The sequence below is a fragment of the Mesoplodon densirostris genome, chromosome 13 (genome assembly GCF_025265405.1).
Source record: "Mesoplodon densirostris isolate mMesDen1 chromosome 13, mMesDen1 primary haplotype, whole genome shotgun sequence".
In the NCBI taxonomy this organism is placed as follows: domain Eukaryota; kingdom Metazoa; phylum Chordata; class Mammalia; order Artiodactyla; family Ziphiidae; genus Mesoplodon; species Mesoplodon densirostris.
In genome coordinates, this window is record NC_082673.1 from 90,592,766 (window position 1) to 90,609,945 (window position 17,180).

The window sequence follows — 17,180 nt, forward strand, 5'->3', positions numbered from 1 at the left end:
CCTGGATCTGGATCCCAGTTCTGCGCTGGGCTCTTACTTCCATGAATGGTGGGGATTAACGAGACACTGGGTGTGAAGCAGGGCCAGACAGACCTGGGACCCAGCAGGTGCCCAGTCAACGTGTGCCGAGACCCACGCTGGCTCACCTACCTTAGAGACCTCCCTCCTCCTGGAGGAAGGGATTGTTCCAGAAGAATTGCAACCCTTCCACCCCCAAGCACAGCAGTCAGCTCAAGTCAGCCACTCACTCTTTAGTATAAATTAGAGTGAGAACCTGGGATAGAATCAGGGCTGCTGACCCTGGAGGAAAGCCCACAGGTGGTGCTGGGCTGGGACAAACACCTCACACTGACTTTCCCTCCTCCGCTGTGTGACTGCCTGGGTGCCGGCTTGCAGGCCGGGAAGAGACAAAGCTCTGTCAGAGCCTCCCTGCCTGAAAACCCACCATAAGTGCCACTCCCTGGGGTCAGCATCGCTGTCCCCGTGGGCTTCTCGGCACAGAAAACCCACTCCCGCACCCTTCTTTCCCAAGAGCCAGGCCCCTCTTCTGTTCCATGGGGCTCTGGGCCCCTCTCTGAGCTGGGAGGTGGGGGGAGGCTCCATACTGTGCCCGGCACCCAGTCAAGGCCAAGGATGGTGGTCCTGATGCTGACAACCACACCCCTTGCTTCTCGAGCACCCGGGCCCAGGAAGCAACCCTGGGTCCAGCTCCCCCACCACTTCACTGAGCAGGCCTTGGACTCCCCCGGGCTCCAGCATCTCCCACCTTGGCCACCCCCCAAGGTCCTGGGGCCAAAGGAGCCAACCCCACGGGGCTCCAGCAGACAGTACTGGTCTTGCAGTACCTGGGTACTCTATGACCCTGGCAAGGTGCTTTCCCTCTTTGAGCCTCAGTTTCCTTGTCTGTAATATGGGGATATAAATGGCCTTTCTGCTTCCCATCCAGGCCTTGCACTAGGGCCCTGAACTCGGGGCCAGGATACTCTGCCTGGAGCCACCGAGCATGTAGGCCTTTTTTTTTTTTTGGCTGCACCGTGTGGCATGTGGGATCTTATCAGTTTCCTGACCAGAGATCTAACTCATGTCCCCTGCGGAGTCTTAACCACTGGACAACGAGGGAAGTCCCATGTAGGACATTTCTCTGCAGACAAAGGGCAAACCTGGGGCCCAGATTCCATCTCACCAGTTTCAGTGGTGGTGGCCATGTGAGAGGGTGGAGCCTGGTGGCTAGAGGTGCCTGGGATGCCCAGAGCTCCTCTCTCACGACAGACGCCCTCCCCCCATACAGCAGTCTAGAGAGGGCTCATGGGAGCTTGAACATGCGACTAGAAGGCACGCAGAGGCTATCCTGGAGTCCAGCTCAGAGGAGGTGACCAGAGGCCCAAGCCAGAGAGATGCTCCCTCCCCAGGAAAGGCAGGGAGGCATGATGATCCAGGTGAGAGGGAGAATGAAGGGTTCTGAGTGTGGGGAGGTGGTGGCCTTAGGCCAGCAGGCCTGGGTTCCAGTCTCTGTGTCTTTGCCCTTGGTTTCTCATCCATAGGATGGGCTGTGAGCCTACTGCCCTCCTGGGCCAGCGGGCAGGGTCTTCCAAGATGGTTCCTAAAGTGGGGGGCTTTGGGAAGATTTGAGTGGTCTCCATGGGGCAGGCAAGGGGATGTTGGAGGAGGTGGGGCTGAGTTTTGATTGGCCATCTCCCACTCATGGCACCTGTATGTGCCACTCAGCCTACCCCTCATGGCTGGTGGGTGGAAAACAGTCTCCCCCTTTTTTTTTTTTGGTGGTATGCGGGCCTCTCACTGTTGTGGCCTCTCCCGTTGCGGAGCACAGGATCCGGAAGCGCAGGCTCAGCGGCCATGGATCACAGGCCCAGCGGCTCCACGGCATGTGGGATCCTCCCGGACCGGGGCACGAACCCATATCCCCTGCATCGGCAGGCAGACTCTCAACCACTGTGCCAACAGGGAAGTCCCAGTCGTCTCCCCTTTGTAGGGTAGTTTCTGGTTCAAGTGTCAGCCCAGATATCACAGTACTCACAGCAAAGCACCCAACGGTGTCAGGCTCTTTCTGTGTGATTTATGGATGCCTCAGATGGAGGCCCTGCAGACGTGAACCCTTCACGTCCGCTCACATAACATTTCTGTCCTCTAACACTTCCTTTCTGTTCTTGTTCTTCTCTCTTTGTGGGGGAGGGAGAAAAAGGGGGAGGGGTGGGGAGGGAACCTCTTCAGGTTATCTTTTTAACCCTCTTTGAAATTCCCAGTATCTAAAACATCTTTGTCCATGTTTCTCAGGGACCCCTTCTAGAGGTTGAATGGTCCAAGTGAGAAGCAGCTCCTGGCTACCAGTCTGAGTTTTCAATGGACACAATATTTACCTTAGGGATGGCAAATTATCAGCATTCAGACCACAGCATCCTATCTAGAGCCCATGGCAGACATTGCTAATCAATCATAGCACAGTAGCCTTAGACACGCCCTGCATGCAGTGCACTGGGCAGCCATCACCAATTGATCAGGTGAACCCAATGTGCCACCCGGGTAGAGCAGATATCTGTGCTGTCCCTGACCCGGCATGTCCAGTCCAGCCCTGACCTTTGGCCCCCTTGCAAAGTCCTACCATCTAAGCCTCAGGCCCATCAGCCAGGGCCTGCGTGAGGGCGCGAGGTCTGGCGCCGAGGATGTGATGGTGAGCTGAGTCCCTGGATCTCTTGCGCACGCTGACCACGTCGTAGCTGTTGGGCTCACGCCCCGCTCCATGCCGGCGGAAGAGGCCACGGACAGTGGTCTGGAAGCTGCTGGTGACGAAGCAGTAGACGATGGGGTCCATGCAGCTGTTGAGGCTGCTGAGGGTCACGGCCACATGATAGACAACGAGGCTGGTGTGGTGTGGCACGCCGGGCCACAGCGCCACAGCCACCTGGCGGGCGTGGAAGGGCGTGAAGCAGACGAGGAAGATGATGAGCACGGTGAGCAGCAGCTGCACGGCCCGCACGCGGCGCTGGCGGCCCTGGCGCAGCAGGCCCGGCCGTGACAGCGCGCACACGATGCGGCCGGTGAATATGCTGATGACCAGCAGCGGCAGCAAGAACTCCAGGACGGTCAGCGCAAAGACGCGGCAGCAGGGCCCGTCGGCGGCCGTCACGCCCAGTACGGACAGGGTCACGGCGCCGGCGGCCAGCCACACAAAGGCGCACACGGCTCTGGCGCAGGCGGGCTGGCGCCAGCGGCGGCCACCGTCGGGCTGCACGATGGCCAGGTAGCGGTCCACGCAGATGCAGGTGAGGAAGAGGATGGAGCAGTGCATGTTGAGGAAGTAGCCAAAGACGTGCGGGAGGGCGCAGCGCAGGCAGCCGCGGGTGCCGTAGAAGACAGCAAAGCGCGTGGGCAGGGACAGGCCCACCAGCAGGTCAGTCACCACCAGGTTGATGGTGTAGATGACCGACGGCGTCTTGGCCTGGGTGCGGCAGCCGAAGACGTACAGCGCCAGCCCGTTGAGCACCAGCCCCACCAGGAAGATGACGCCATGCACTACCATCAGCACCAGCCACAGGCCTGGGAAGGCGGCGTGCAGCTCCTCGTCCAGCACAGCAAACAGGTGGAAGAGGGGCATCTCCGGCACGCTGACGTTAGTCCACGCGGCCGCCGCCGCCGTGGCATTGGGGGCAGCCACGGCCGAGGGCCCTGCGGAAGACGCGGAGGCCATGACGGCGGCCGGCACACGCCCGGGGCCTGGAAGGAAGGAGACCGGGTTACCCTGGGGTTATTGGAGCCCCGCCCCGAGGCTGGACCTCACCTGGCTTGTCTGCCCACCCAGCACCCCAACATTCCCACCTTTGTGCCTTTGCCTGGCCTGGCCCTGGCACTTGCCAGTGTGGAGCTTTAGCAGAACGCTAGGGCTCTGAGCCTGCTCCTTGCTGTAATGGGAGGTGAAAAGCCTTGCAAGACTGTCACCGGGACTGAAAGTTGACAAAGGCGACGGGTGTGGCACAGGTAAGATGACGGGCCAAGTGTGTGGTGTTTGAGCCTGGGCTCCAATCCCAGTTTCTTCCTCACTCGCTGTGCAACCTCAGGCAAGTCGCTTAACCTCTCTGTGCCTCACGTCCTAATCTATATCATTGGGACTACAGAGCTGCTGGGAGGATTAACAGAGCACAGCAGTGCTCAGCGCGTCATTAGTGGGTGCCAAATAAACCACAGTTTTGCTAGGACAGAGCCGTGCCCACGGTCACCCCCGCCCACAGCTCCCGCACCCATGAGACAGCCCTCGTCCCCCAGGCCACCCATCTGTTCTCACCTCCTGCAAGGCTGGCACCAGGTTAATGCCCTGGGTGAAGGTCCTCATAAGGGTCCAAGGGGCTGGGATTGGGGAGCTGGGAGTCAGCCCCCTGGACACCCCAGTTTCTCCCCAGCCCTGAGAGGTGGCCACCTTTGCTGTCTTGGAGGCCCACTTGGGGTGGCTCACTGGGGCTCGAGCCTGGAGCCAGGTCCCAGCAGCGGCAGCACAGCAGATGTGAGTGAAATAAACACTGTGCTCCCTGCCTGGTCCAGGCCTGGTGGCCCAGACACTGTGGTGGGGGCAGGTTGGGGGTGGGGCCGCCCACCCTGTTTCTGCTCCTGCTGAGCTATTTAACTTGCTGAGATTTATCCCTTTGTTTATAAACGAAGGGTTAACAGGCTCCCATCCCCGCCCTGGGCCAGGCTGATCCTCCAAATAAGGACATTTCTGTCTTTTTCAGGAGAAAGGAGACAGCTTTGGGGAGAAGCAGGGAGGAAGGGAGGGCACATGGGACATCCCAGGCACAGTGTGCCCTCCCCCACCCGCAAGGGGAGGGAAGACCCCCTCCCCCTTCGTGGCACCCAAGGGAGGTGAGGCGTCTGCTGTGAACAGGCCTCACGCTGCCCACTGCCCCTGGACGGCTACTGCACATCCTTGAGCAACAGGCTCCTTCTGGCAGCTTCCACCCAGTGGAAGTCGTGCCCACTGGGGGACTGGGGACCGAATGCCAGGCTGGAGGGGGTGGGCACAGCAGGGCACCTCTTGCTAGCTGAGGCTCAGGTCCCAACCTGGCCGGGAGGGAGCCCCTGGCAGGGCAGGCGGCTGCCTCTATCCTCCAGCTCAGAGAGGGTGGCATCGGCTGAGCCTCTGTCTCTGGGACGCCGGCCCTGGGCATCTGCTAACTCTCAAGGCTCCCGGGAGGAGTCGGATGCTGCCCAAGACTGTGTCTGGCCCCTCTGGCCACCTCCAGCGCAAGTGGGCCCGGGCCTCAGCTCGCGGGGCCCTCTGGGAGGGCTGTCCGCTGCCCGGTGTCCCCAGCCCTTAACACACAGGGTCCTTGGATGTGTTTGTCCAATGGCACCTCAGGGAGACGGAGCGAGAGCGACGTCCGGGGCAGGGAGAGACCTGTGGGCGCGAGGGGCTGGGGGGCAGCGAGGGGCTGGGGAGCAGCGAGGGGCGGGGGGGCAGCGAGGGGCCGGGGGGCAGCGAGGGGCCGGGGAGCAGCGAGGGGCTGGGGGGCAGCAAGGGGCTGGGGAGCAGCGAGGGGCTGGGGAGCAGCGAGGGGAGGTGATGAGGCTGGGCTGTGCGGCGGGCATCCTGGTGCCTCAGGGCTGTGGGCTTCGTCCTCTGGCAGTGTGGGCCCCCGCAGTCCCCCAGGAAGGAGAGGGATGCCTCCCAACGTGTCCCTGCTCTACTGTGGAAAACACGATGCCTTGGTAAAACCCCAGGAGGAAGGGCCCAGCGAGAGAGGAGCTGGCCCCAGACACACGCAAACAGGTTTTTGAATTCCCTTCCGCGTGCTTTTCGGTTTTCCAATGTGTCTGCACGGGGTCTGCATCCATGTGACAATCAGAGACAAATAATAAACACCACAGAAGGTTTCCTCTGGCATTCAGTCCCAGGATGACGCGGGCCCCGGGGAGCCTGCCCTCCCAGGAAACCCCCCAGGGACAGCCTTGCATGCTGGCCAGCACCTCGCTGGGGCTCCAGAGCTGGGGGATGCGCGGGACACCCCAGAGGCCGGGCAGGTGAGGACGGAGGACGTCAGCCAAGCACACCGTGATTCTCAGCTCCAAGAGTCTGAGCCTGATCTGGTCCCCGCCCTGGGCTCCGACCCCGCTCACACACTGAGGTCAGTCCCGGAACACGACGAACCTTGGCATCTGTCACTCTGGCCGAGCTCAGATCACGTCCACAGCCCGGGCCCTCCCATCCCCCTGCTTTCTACACCACCATCTCTTCCCCTCTGCTGTCTGCAGAGTCTGGCTGTCTCTGTCTGTATGATAAGACCCCCGCCACCCCACCCTGCTTACGCGGCCCCCAGCACACCCCTCACCTCTCATGGTGATAACGCACTGATCTGATTATTCACTGACCGCTCTCTGGGGGCATCTACTCACGATCCCTTTTGTTTCGCAAGATGAGGAACTCAAACGGTGAGACCCTGGGCCTTGTGGAGGTGGGCCTGCTGATGGCCTCGGGGATCCACAGTCCAGGGTGCTCGGCTCTCTGGGGCCGGGAAGGCACCGGGCTGGGAGTGTCTGGGCTGAGATGCCTCCACGCCACATGGCCTCAGGGCGGACACTCCTTCTCTGGGCCTCGGGGGTCCCCCTTGAGGTTCCACAGGATGGACCGCTCCACCCCCTGAATCTGCTGTGGTCAAGCGCGAGGCCTCCCGCGGGACCCCCAACCCCCGAGCAGAGCGCCCCGCTTCCATGCTCTCAGCACGAGCCCTGCCCTCCGTGGTCCCGCCGGTCCTCCAGTGTGCAGCTGACTCGCCCTCGCGTCCACCATGTCCGCTCTCCCTCGGTCCACACCCAGGGCCCCATACCCCCACCTGCCAGCCCGGGCTGGGCCTGTCCACACTCCCGTGGGAAGACGGGGCTCAGTGTGGCGTGGGATGTCACAGCTGGTGATGGCTGGGGGCGGTGGGCATTGCGGGGAGCACTTGACCAGTAAGAGTAACCAGGGGAGGTGCGGGCGGGGGGCTGGCCCCTGCTCACGAGGGGTCACCCCGGGTGCTGACTAACCTCTCTGAGCCTCAGCCTCCCTGCCCGCAAAGTGATGTAACAACAGCACCTTCTTTCTGCAGCTTCCGAGCGGGCTCATGGCATCGGTTCCCTTGCAGATCCAGGCACTGGTGATGGTACCTCCTTACCCACCTGGCTCCTGGCCTCCTCACTTACTCAGAGGAAACCGAGGCTCTGGAAGGGACTGGCCAGGACTCGAACCTGGGTCTGCCTAGTGCGAGCCTACAGCTGGGTCCTTGGCCCTGAGGGAGGGCGGGCACCCAGGCAACGGTCCCCTCGTCCGGCAGGTGCACGGCGGGCACCCACTCCCCACCTGCCTTCCGCCCTGCTCCACCCTAAATGTAGCTTGGAATGGGGGGAAAGGAGAGAAGCCTCTGCTCTTCTATGGGGATAGCCTGACGCTGGCCCTCACACCCAGTCTGAGTGGGGAGGCACAGACCTGGCCCTTAGATGGGCCCCAGGCGGTGAGCAAGCAGAAGAGTCCCAGATACCTGGGTTTGAGCCCAGCCCTGCCACTCCCTCGACCCTGGACCTTGGCCAGTCAGTGAGCCTTTCTCTCCTCATCTGCTAAATGGGGTCACTAGTGCTTTCCACAGCCTGAGGAAGCCAGTCTGAGGGTGGAGGCATGGCCCTATCCCCTCCCCGTTCCTGGCAGGTGCCCTAGTCCTGGCTGAGGTGCAGCGAACCCCGCAGCTGGGGTCAGCTGGGCAGGGGCCACGTCCTCATAGCGCCTAGCACGTCTGGAAACTGCCCCAGGGCAACTGACCCAGGCTGGGAGCCTTCACACATCTACCAGTCACTACCCTGGTCTGCTCCGCCCACCCACGCTTAGGCCCTTCCCTGAGCAGAGCGGAGGGCACGCGGACCTGCTCTCCGGGGGCTCAGGGTCAGAGGGGGAGACACACAGTGGGTTGGGGGGACTGGAGCATAGCCGCTGAGAGTCTCGACTCTGGCCTGAATGCCCTACCCAAAGCCTGGCTCCATCTCAGAACCGGCTTGTGACCTTAAAGTCTCTGAGCCTCAGTTTCCTCATCTGTAAAGTGGGCAGAACTGGAATCCATCTCTGAGGCTGTACCAACACATTGTCAAGACGTGGCCTTGGAAGGGTCCTGAGAGGATTTCGGCTGGTGGGGGGATAGGAGATGGACCGAGTATAAACAAAGGTGAGGGTTAGGGAAGGGAGGTTCCCTGTGGAGAACGGCAGCAGGAGGACAGCAGGGCGGGCAGGCAGGACTTGCAGAGTGGACTCTGCACAGCCCCAGGCCCCAAGGGCGAGTGCTGGTCCTGGGTGGACTGAACAGCTGGAGTGCAGTTGTTCAGGAGGGGAGGAGGTGGGGCCCAGGGCTTCGGGCACCTGGGGGCCTCCCTCCTCCTGCACCTCTCTTCCTTCCTTTTTCCCCTCCCGCCCATCTCAGAGGAAACTAGGGTCTTGGGAGGAAGGGTCAGGAATTCCTCCACTGCCCAGGCTGCCCAGGTCTCAGTCTCCCTATCTACGCAATGGGCAGGTGGCTCTGAGGGTACTTCCAGCTCTGAAGCACTTCAAGGCTTGAACATGCCTGTACCTTTGGGAATGTCTTGGCCGCAAGACTGCTCTAGAGGGCTCTTCCAGGGAGCAGGGAAGAGGGGTGGTCGTGGAATCCCGGTGGCTTGGGGACTGGGGCGAGATGCAGGCCCAGTGCTTCCCAGGCTAGGAGGAGCCCTTGGGACCTGTGGGCAGGAAGTCCCAGCTTCCCCCCACCATGTGTGGGATAAAGTCCTTCAGTGGCTTGGCGCTGCTCAGCTCCTAGCCTCAGACATGGGCTCCTGCAACACGGAACCCCAGGCTACAGTGCTTGGTCACAGGTGACCTCATGACCCCAGCCCAGCCAGTCACTACCAGCTCTGGGACTTTTGCTGGCAGCTCTCTTCCCTGGGGTTGCCACACTAGTTGGTTATGAGACTCAAGCTGCTGATGGCCGTATTCCTCTAGAAGAAACCCACCAGGAGGAGAGACTAAGTCCTGACAGGATGGTTCAAGCGCCTGGATCCAGCCCTTCCTGAAGCCAGTGGTCTGGGACTTGGTTATCTCCCTCTTTGGCTTAAGTTACTTTGGAGTTTCTGTCACTTGTGACTAAAATAATTCTGACTATACCCTCTTATTCACCTGTCAGCTTTCTTCAGTTCGGATGCCTCTTCCTTCAGAGAGCCCTCCCTGATTGCTTCAAGTAGATTTGCTGCCACTTCGGAGCCCTCACTGCACCGGTGGCTCTGTCATTGCCTGGCCACTTGTCCAGTTTCCCCACTAGGCTGTGAATTTTTGGAGGAGAGGCCTGAACATTCACATTCAGTATATGTCAAGTGGGTGAGTGAATGAATGTGTAAAAGCTCAGCTTGTGGGGCTTCCCTGGTGGCACAGTGGTTAAGAATCTGCCTGCCAATGCAGGGGACACGGGTTCGAGCCCTGGCCCGGGAAGATCCCACATGCCATGGAGCAAATAAACCCGTGCGCCACAACTACTGAGCCTGCGCTCTAGAGCCTGAAAGTCACAACTACTGAGCCCACGTGCCACAACTACTGAAGCCCATGCTCCACAACAAGAGAAGCCACCCCAGTGAGAAGCCCGTGCACTGCAACGAAGAGTAGCCCCCGCTCGCCACAACTAGAGAAAGCCCGTGCGCAGCAACAAAGACCCAACACAGTGAAAAAAAAAAAAAAAGCTCAGCTTGCACTCCTCCGAGGACGGGGAACTCACTACCTACCAGGTTAGCCCACTGTAATGCAAAACTCTCTGAAAATAAGAAAGGTCTTTCTATATTGTAGCATAAATTAGCTTTCTCTGACCCAAGCCTACAGCCCCTGGCCTCCCTAGAAATATGTCTGCTTTCTCTGCCCCCTACCCATGGGGCCCTGGTGAGAGACATCTGGATTCCTCCTATCATTGTGGAGGGGGCACAATCCATATTTTATCAACAAGGATGCAGGATGCAGAGACAGGGAGCTTCAGCAACTAGCCTGGGGTCTCCCAGCTGGGCCCTGGGGCTTCTGGCCGTAGGTAACCTTGTGGGCCTCCCTCCCATTGCCCCACCTGACCTTGGGGTGAGGGTTCTGACCCGGCAGGGGTTCTCGCTGAGCCTCAGTCTCCACTTGTGTGCAGTGGGCACTGGCACAGCTGTATTATGCCCCTCCTCAGGGACGCTGTGGGCCTTGGCTGAGATGGAGCACCTGGTGCAGGTGTGGACAGGTGTGGGAGGGTGCGGTGGGAGAACAGTGCTGCTACCTGGTGCCTGGTGAGGGTGGCACGTCTCCCCTTGCCCCCCCAGATGTGCAGACCTGGAGCTCCAAGACCCTCCAGAGGAGGCCTGGGGGGTGAAGGATGTCTTCCCCTCCCTAACATGCTCTCCTCACAGGCATCTGGTCACAGCCAGGCTTCGGAGCTGGAATTGCTGGGGCAGGGGTCCTCCCTGGGAAAAGCCTCAGGTTCTGAGCAAGGCTAGGGGAGCCCCCTACCCAGTCTCCTCGCGCCCCAACTGAATGATGACACCCCAGGCACCCTCCAACCTCCGTGCCTTTGCCCAGGCTGCTCCTCGTCCCCCACTGCAGTATTCCTGCCCGCTTTTAGGGCTTCCTCTTGACCTCAGCTCCTCAGGAAGCCTTCTCTTTCCATCACGGCTGGCCCAGTACCTCTCCCGGGTGCTCCTTCCCCGGCACCGTCCAGCCCAGCACCGTCCCATGGTGCCTCCCCATCAGACTGTGAGCACCTCGGGGTGGCCTGGTGGGGTCGGGGGTGGGGCAGGGCTCCTGTCTGTTCCTCAAGCACACCCAGAAGAGCCAGGCGCAGAGCAGCATCCATCTTTCTCTTTGGCTGAGTGAACCGCTGAGCGAGCCCGGCAGGGCCTGCAGGGCGAGGCCCGTTTCTCAGCCAGGCATTCGGTGCCCTCCCTGCCTGGCCCAGCCCCTTTACAGCCCACCCAGTGTCCCAGGGCCCTGGACCTGGAATTGGCTTCTGCCCTCGGCTCCACCCTCACTAGGCACCGGTCTTCCCAGCCGAGCAGGGTTAACACCTCCTCCAGGAAACCCACCCAGTCACCCTGACCATCGTCGGGGGTCCGTCGGTCCCCATTGTCCTCCCCCTCCCCTTGGTGCTCATCAGAGGTGTTTGGTTCAAGTCTCAGAGCCTCAGTTCCTTCACACGTGATGCTGCGATTGATATTTGTTGAAGGGACAAGTGAGCAAACCAACAAATGAAATCGGCAGAACAGTTGGGGATGTTGGGTGGACAAACGGCCGCAGGTGCCCCCCGCAGAGAAGGTGTATAATGACAACAGCAGCGGTGCTAGAGACCCCTGTTTTCCCACCTGAACGGAGGCCTGCCTGGGCCCGCCTGCTCGTTTTGGGGAGAGGCCAGGGTCACACCGGGTGCTCAGTGCAGGACTTCTCAGAGCCTTTGTGAAGCTCTCAAACCCGGGGAATGAGCATCCTTCCCCAAGTCACCTGACCCTGTCCCCTCCTGGGGCTCCCTCTCCGTCCAGCCTGAGGGCCGCACCAGCTCCCCGTTGAACACTGATGGGGGGTCATGCCCTGCTGCCTCCACCTACAGCTTTTGGGTCCTTGTGTCCCCAGAGACACAGGCCAAGGCCCAGAGGCTCAGGGTGCCAGCACCTGCCCACAAACTGTGAGGGGGACCCGGGCCACACTGACCTCCCCTCCTCGGCAGGTGGGGGGTGCATCCTGACCTCTCCTTGGCTTCTCTCGAAACCACCTTGCTGTCTCTGTGTGTCCTCTGTGGCCGCCCAGCTGCCTAGCAGACCCTAAGCCCGCAGCCTGGCTGCCTCCTGTCCTGCCGTGTACAGGACCAGGGCAGCCAGGGGGCCTGGCCTCAGCCCTGGGCAACAGATACCTGCCTGGCAGTGTGGCCCAAGATCCCATGTTCTGCTAGCATCAGGAGCCGGGAGGGACAGGCATGGAGGACAGGCCCAGCCTTTTTCCTGACCAAGGTGCCTGGAGCATCTGTTGTGAACCAGCCGCCATGCCAGACACTCTGCGTCCACACAGCAGTCGTGGGTTTTATAGACAAGGAAGTGGAGGTCCAGAAAGGTGAGTGACAGCCCCCAGGACACACAGCGTGAAATTGATGGAGCTGGGACTCAAACCTAGGTCCACTGGCTCCTGGCCCAGGCAGGGGTGGGACCAGGGAGGGGTGAGCATCTCTGGACCTGGGGTTTGTGGGCAATCAGATTCTGGGTACACAGAGTAGCTACATATGCCTGTGCCCCTGTTGGGGTGACCCCTACAGCCTTCCAAGGCCAAAATAGCCATTATTGAGGGAACCATCTGCCTGTTTATTTTTCTGATTATTCTTGGTTTCACGGTATCTGCTTTAGAACATTGCTTGCTGTTTTTGGCTAGTCTGAGTCTCTGCTTGTTCCATCCAGGGACAGCTGGGCCCTTACCGAGGCCCCCAAGGGGGCCAGTCTGGCTCGTGGTCACCCAGCAGGTCCCAGGTGGCGCCAGCTGGAATCAAGCTCCCCATCCTGGCCAGGGCTTCCTCCACCCAGCTCAAGGAGAGGGGTCACTCGTGGGTGTGGGCGGAGTGCCGGGCACCTGGGCTCCCCCATGGCTGACTCGGCCTCACCTTCTACCATCTGAGAGCCCTTGGCTGAGATGTGGGCTCTGATGGAAACGCAAGCTCCTCTGGGAGGGGCAGCCTCAGGCGTCGCCGCGCCTGGGGGTCCTGCAGGGGGTCAGAGAGCCCTCCCTGCCACCCTGGCTCATCCCTCACCTTGTCCTGATGGTTGCGGCTGCTGCAGCACCTGACCGTTTCCCCTGACCCAGCCTCCCCAGGGGCACAGGTGATGGATCTGCAGCTGGCCCTGCCCGGCCTCTGCCTGTTCCCTCGGCCCGGCATGCTGCTTCTGCCTGCGTCACCTGCTGAAGGCCCCTGGCACCAACAGTGCCCACGCCCACAGTCCTCCCCGGGGCCCTGGACACCCCTCCACTGGGGCAGAGCCCTAATCCCACACTTCATAGTTTGCATCTGAGATGACCCCACCCAGGGTCTCATGACCCCTCCCAAGATGCCCCACAGTGGTGCTGCTGGCCTCATTTTGCCTGTGAGGAAACTGAGGTACAGAGAGGTTAAGTGGCCTGTCTGGGGTCACCCAGCTGGGGGCGGAGGAGCTGGGATTTGAACTCTGCTCTGTGGACCCTCCTGCCTGCCCCATGCCAGTGAAAGTTTACCACGTCCCACTGTACAGAGGAGGACTCAGAGGTCCAGGCCACACAGCCCAGTGGCAAGGTCAGAGGACCGCGTGCTTTGGAGGCGGCAGACCTGGCCTTGAAGCCGGTGCTGGGGGCACAGAGGGTCTCGGGCAGACCTGGCGCTAGCTTCTGGAGCTCGCAGTCAGGGGCAGGGTCGGGGGAGTGGGCTAGAAAGTGGCTGGGGGGACCACGTTGGCTGCCCAGGAGCAGGAGGGGCCTCAGGAGGACCTGGGGGAACAGTGCTCCAGGCAGTGGGACGAGCACAGCAAGTGCAAAGGTCCTGAGGTGGGAACAAGCTTCTGTGTCCAGAGTACCGAGAGGGGTCTGTGGTGATAGCCAGCAGGGCAGAGCAGGGTTGGGGTCCACCAGTGTTCTTCAGGCCCGAGGGCCACCTCCTCCAGGAGGCCCTCCCGGATCACCCAGCTCCCCGCACACCTTCACCTCCACCTGCTTTGTTTGCCTTGCAGCCCTCCCACCACCTGACAGCTTCATATTTACTTGTTTCTTGTTTTTCCCCTACTGGACTGGCAGTGCCATGAGGGCCAAGGCCTGGGCTGTGGCTCAGTGAACAAACGAATGATTTTCAGAGCCCCCTCTGTCCTCTTCAAGCCTTAGTTTCCTCACCTATAAAGTGGGTGTGCTGAGACCCACCTCATCACATCAGGTTACCGCAGGACAAAAGGAGACCAGCCCGCAGGCTCCCAGGAGGTGCTCAGGAAACGTCCAATCCCCTCCCCCACACACCGGGGCTGTAGAAGCAGCAGACTCGGCTTTTTCCGAGGCGCAGAGACGCGCAGCAACTTGTCCATGGCCACACAGCCATGAGGGGAGGTGGTGTCCTGGTAGCCCTCTGGCTGGGGGCGACCACAGGTTGGCAGAAGAATATGGGGGTCACGGGTAGGGCCAGCCGCCTGTCCGCTGCGGCCACCACGCCTCCAGTCCCTTCCGTTCCCAGTCCTGCCCCAGGACACACAGCTGCTCCTCGTCTGCCCTGCCCAGCACCCTGGCCACAGGCCAGTTCCCAACTGGCCCTCCCCCCCTCGGGACCCTGTTCCTGCTGCCTTCTCAGGGCCGGCACCACCAGCGAGCCAGGCGGGGGCAGTGGCAGCTGCAAGGTCTACGTAGGGGGCTGGGTGGGCCCTGGGCCTCAGTTTCTCCGGCCCTACAAGGCTGGGGAAGGGCCGGGCTGGGGCCTAGGACCTGAGCTGTGGGATGTCAGGACGTGTGCCCTGGTCAGAGCCTGTCCCCACAAATCCCTCACCCCCTGGCCCTGCCCCAGCCTGGGGGATGGTGGTGGCCAAGGTCCCAGAGCTCATCAAGTGTCTCTGGGGTACCGCAACTCTTTCCCTGACCTCTGGGGACGCCCAGACGGGGAAATCGAGGCACCCAGCAGATGACCAGTGAGAGTGCTGAATGAATGAAGGAAGGAAGAAAGTCCAGAGGAGGGGGCTTGGGAACCCTGCAGCACAGGTGGGGCTGGGCACAGCAGGGATGCCCCCTCGAGCCCTGGAGAGATCTCCCTCCCCTATCCCTCACTTGGCCTGGTCAGCTGTAGCTGCCCTCACCCTTGCCCTCAGTTTTCCCATCTGTACAATGGCTCCCTGCAGGGTGGGACCACCACAAAGCCACTTTTGGGCTCTGAGTTCTCTCCAGCCCAGGTCTTTCTCCGCCCCTGCCCCCTGCCTGCCTGCCTGCCTGGGGCGTGAGGACCCCGGCACCGACCATCTCATCTCGGGGAGGGGAGGCCGGGCCGGCCCGAGGGGGACTCACCGCACCTTCGCCCGCGTGGAGAGGAGACGGCCGCGGCTCTGTGGACCACTTACTGCAGCTTCCCTACGGACCTCGCCTTCCTGGGGGCTGACGTCAGGCCCGCGCTCGGGGCTCGTTTTGGGCAAAGGCAGCGGGGTGGGGGCGGGGTGGGGGCGGGGCGGGCGTCTTCCCCGCCCCCGCCGGCCCCCTGAGGAGCGTGGTTCAGGGCCCTGCGGGAGGGAGCCTGGGGCAGCGGAGTCCACAGGCCCGGCCAGGCAGAGGAGGAAACTGAGGCACGGAGGGCAGAGCCGAAGCTGCACCACCCAGGAAGGGGAAGGGGTACAGCGGCTCCAGCCTGGCTCTCTGTCCCCGACAGTGTCCTCTCTGGGGAGGCTGCCTGGGCCCTGGAGAGCTCGGCTGGCACTCACGTGTGCTGTAGGAGCTGGGGGCACACGCAGATCGGTTTTCTGCCTGCGAGGGGACAAAGGCATCCCGGGCTGCCTCTGGCCATCCTGGCTGCCCCATGCAGGTCTGAGTTGCCGCGCAGCTCTTCAGGTCCGTTTGCCTGTTCTGGGCCTGGGGTGTCTGTGTGTGCCTGTGACCAAGGTCTCGAACGTGTGTTGTCTGGGTCTCTGTTTGCGTCCACTTGTGTGTGTCCCTGGGGCGGATGTGGCCTCCCAGGGGCACCGGCCTGGCATCACGTGTGACCCAGTATAACCTCTGTGAGTGCCGGTGACTCTGCGGGAACACAGAGGGTCGGGTGCTCAGGAGAGACCTGGACGTGACAAGGGCCAGGAGGGTGGGGCGGTGGGCCGTAAACCTCACTCGCCCAGGCCTGCTCTACATGTAGCAGCTGAGAGGGACATCCCTCCCCAGACAGACACCCCGACCAGGGTGGAGGCTTGTGGCCAGGCTGGGGGGTCAGGGTTTTGGGGTCGAGGTCAGGCAGGGCTCAGGGCCAAGTCTGTGACATGCCGCTTCCTGTGCCTGAGTGCCACCTCTGGTCTCCTGTCTCTGTGCTCCTACCCACTCATGCGGCTGAATCACCCTAGACCCCTCGACTAAGCACCTACTGAGCTGGCCCGGGGCTGGGCACTGCGGGCACAGGCCCCTGGCCTCCACGCTCTGAGCCTGGTGGGGAACATGGCTGCAGTGCACCAGCGGGAGGGAGCCGGGTGTCGCAGGGCGCTGGCCAGCCTGCGGGGTGGGGTGGGGGGCGTGGTCAGGAGGGCAGCACAGCCGGTTAGAGGCAGGGGTGACAGGAGGCAGGCAGCCTGGGTGGGCAGAGGGAGGGGAGGCCCTCGGGCAGCGGGAACTGCATGCCAGGGTCCCCGTGAGTGGAAGGCAGGGATGAGCCGTGAAGCTGGGAGTGAGCAGGGGACTTCCACACCGGGTTATAGCTGCCCTTGTGGGGATCAGAATGGGACACTTGACCCGAAGGCAGTGGGGAGCCATTGAAGATTCTAGGGGAGGGTGGTCCTTGGAGCAGCCTCGCTGCCCCCCTCAACCGGGCTCCCCATTAATGCAGGGCTGAGCCCACAGGCTACCGTTGTCTCCTTAGAACACTGTTGTATCTGTCCCAGAAGGGGAAACTGAGGCCCAGAGCGGTGCAGGAGCCCCTGGCCCATCCAGGTCCCTGACCCGGGCTGGCACTGGCTCCTGTCTGGCAAGGCAGGGGCAGCCAGGGTCTTGATGGGGGAGTGTGGGTTCAGTGTTGTTTGTATGCGGGGCAGGGGTAAGGGCAGACTGGAGGCCGCCAAGATGTGGGACGGTGCCGGGGGGCTGAGCCATCGGAGGGTCAGATTTTATGAGCTGGAGGCAGCCCACGGCCGCTGAGTCACTGGCAGGGCTTGCCAGGCCTCGTACTCACTCTGAGGGCCGCGGGGCTCTAGCCTGGCACAGGAAGGCTGGTTCCCAAAGAAACCTCGGGGAGATTCTCTGGAACGTGACAGATGCCGTGTACTGCCGGGGAGCACCTCTCACCCTAGGGGTCTCTTCTCTGTAGGACCTAGGGGGTCTGGGGTGGGTGCCAGAGCCCACAAGGCTCGGGGTGACCACCCCCAACCGTGGCCCTCAGCAGAGACTGGGGCACAGGGACAATCTCACCCTTGTCACTTCCACAGGCTGGGTCAGGACAGGCTGTCTGTGTCTGGGATCAGGGGTCAGA

At 61.9% G+C, this 17,180-nt stretch overlaps 1 protein-coding gene across 1 annotated transcript; it reads right to left on the reverse strand.

The window, feature by feature from the left end:
* Positions 1-2,620: 2,620 nt before the first annotated feature.
* GPR20 (G protein-coupled receptor 20) lies at positions 2,621-3,703 on the reverse strand. The gene has a single exon (XM_060116459.1). The coding sequence runs from the start codon at positions 3,701-3,703 to the stop codon at positions 2,621-2,623; it is 1,083 nt and encodes a 360-aa protein (XP_059972442.1).
* Between the last annotated feature and the right edge of the window lie 13,477 nt (positions 3,704-17,180).

What these genes read in the sequence shown, in the direction of transcription:
- GPR20 (XM_060116459.1), bottom strand. Translation starts at nt 3,703, where the DNA reads ATGGCCTCCGCGTCTTCCGCAGGGCCCTCGGCCGTGGCTGCCCCCAAT.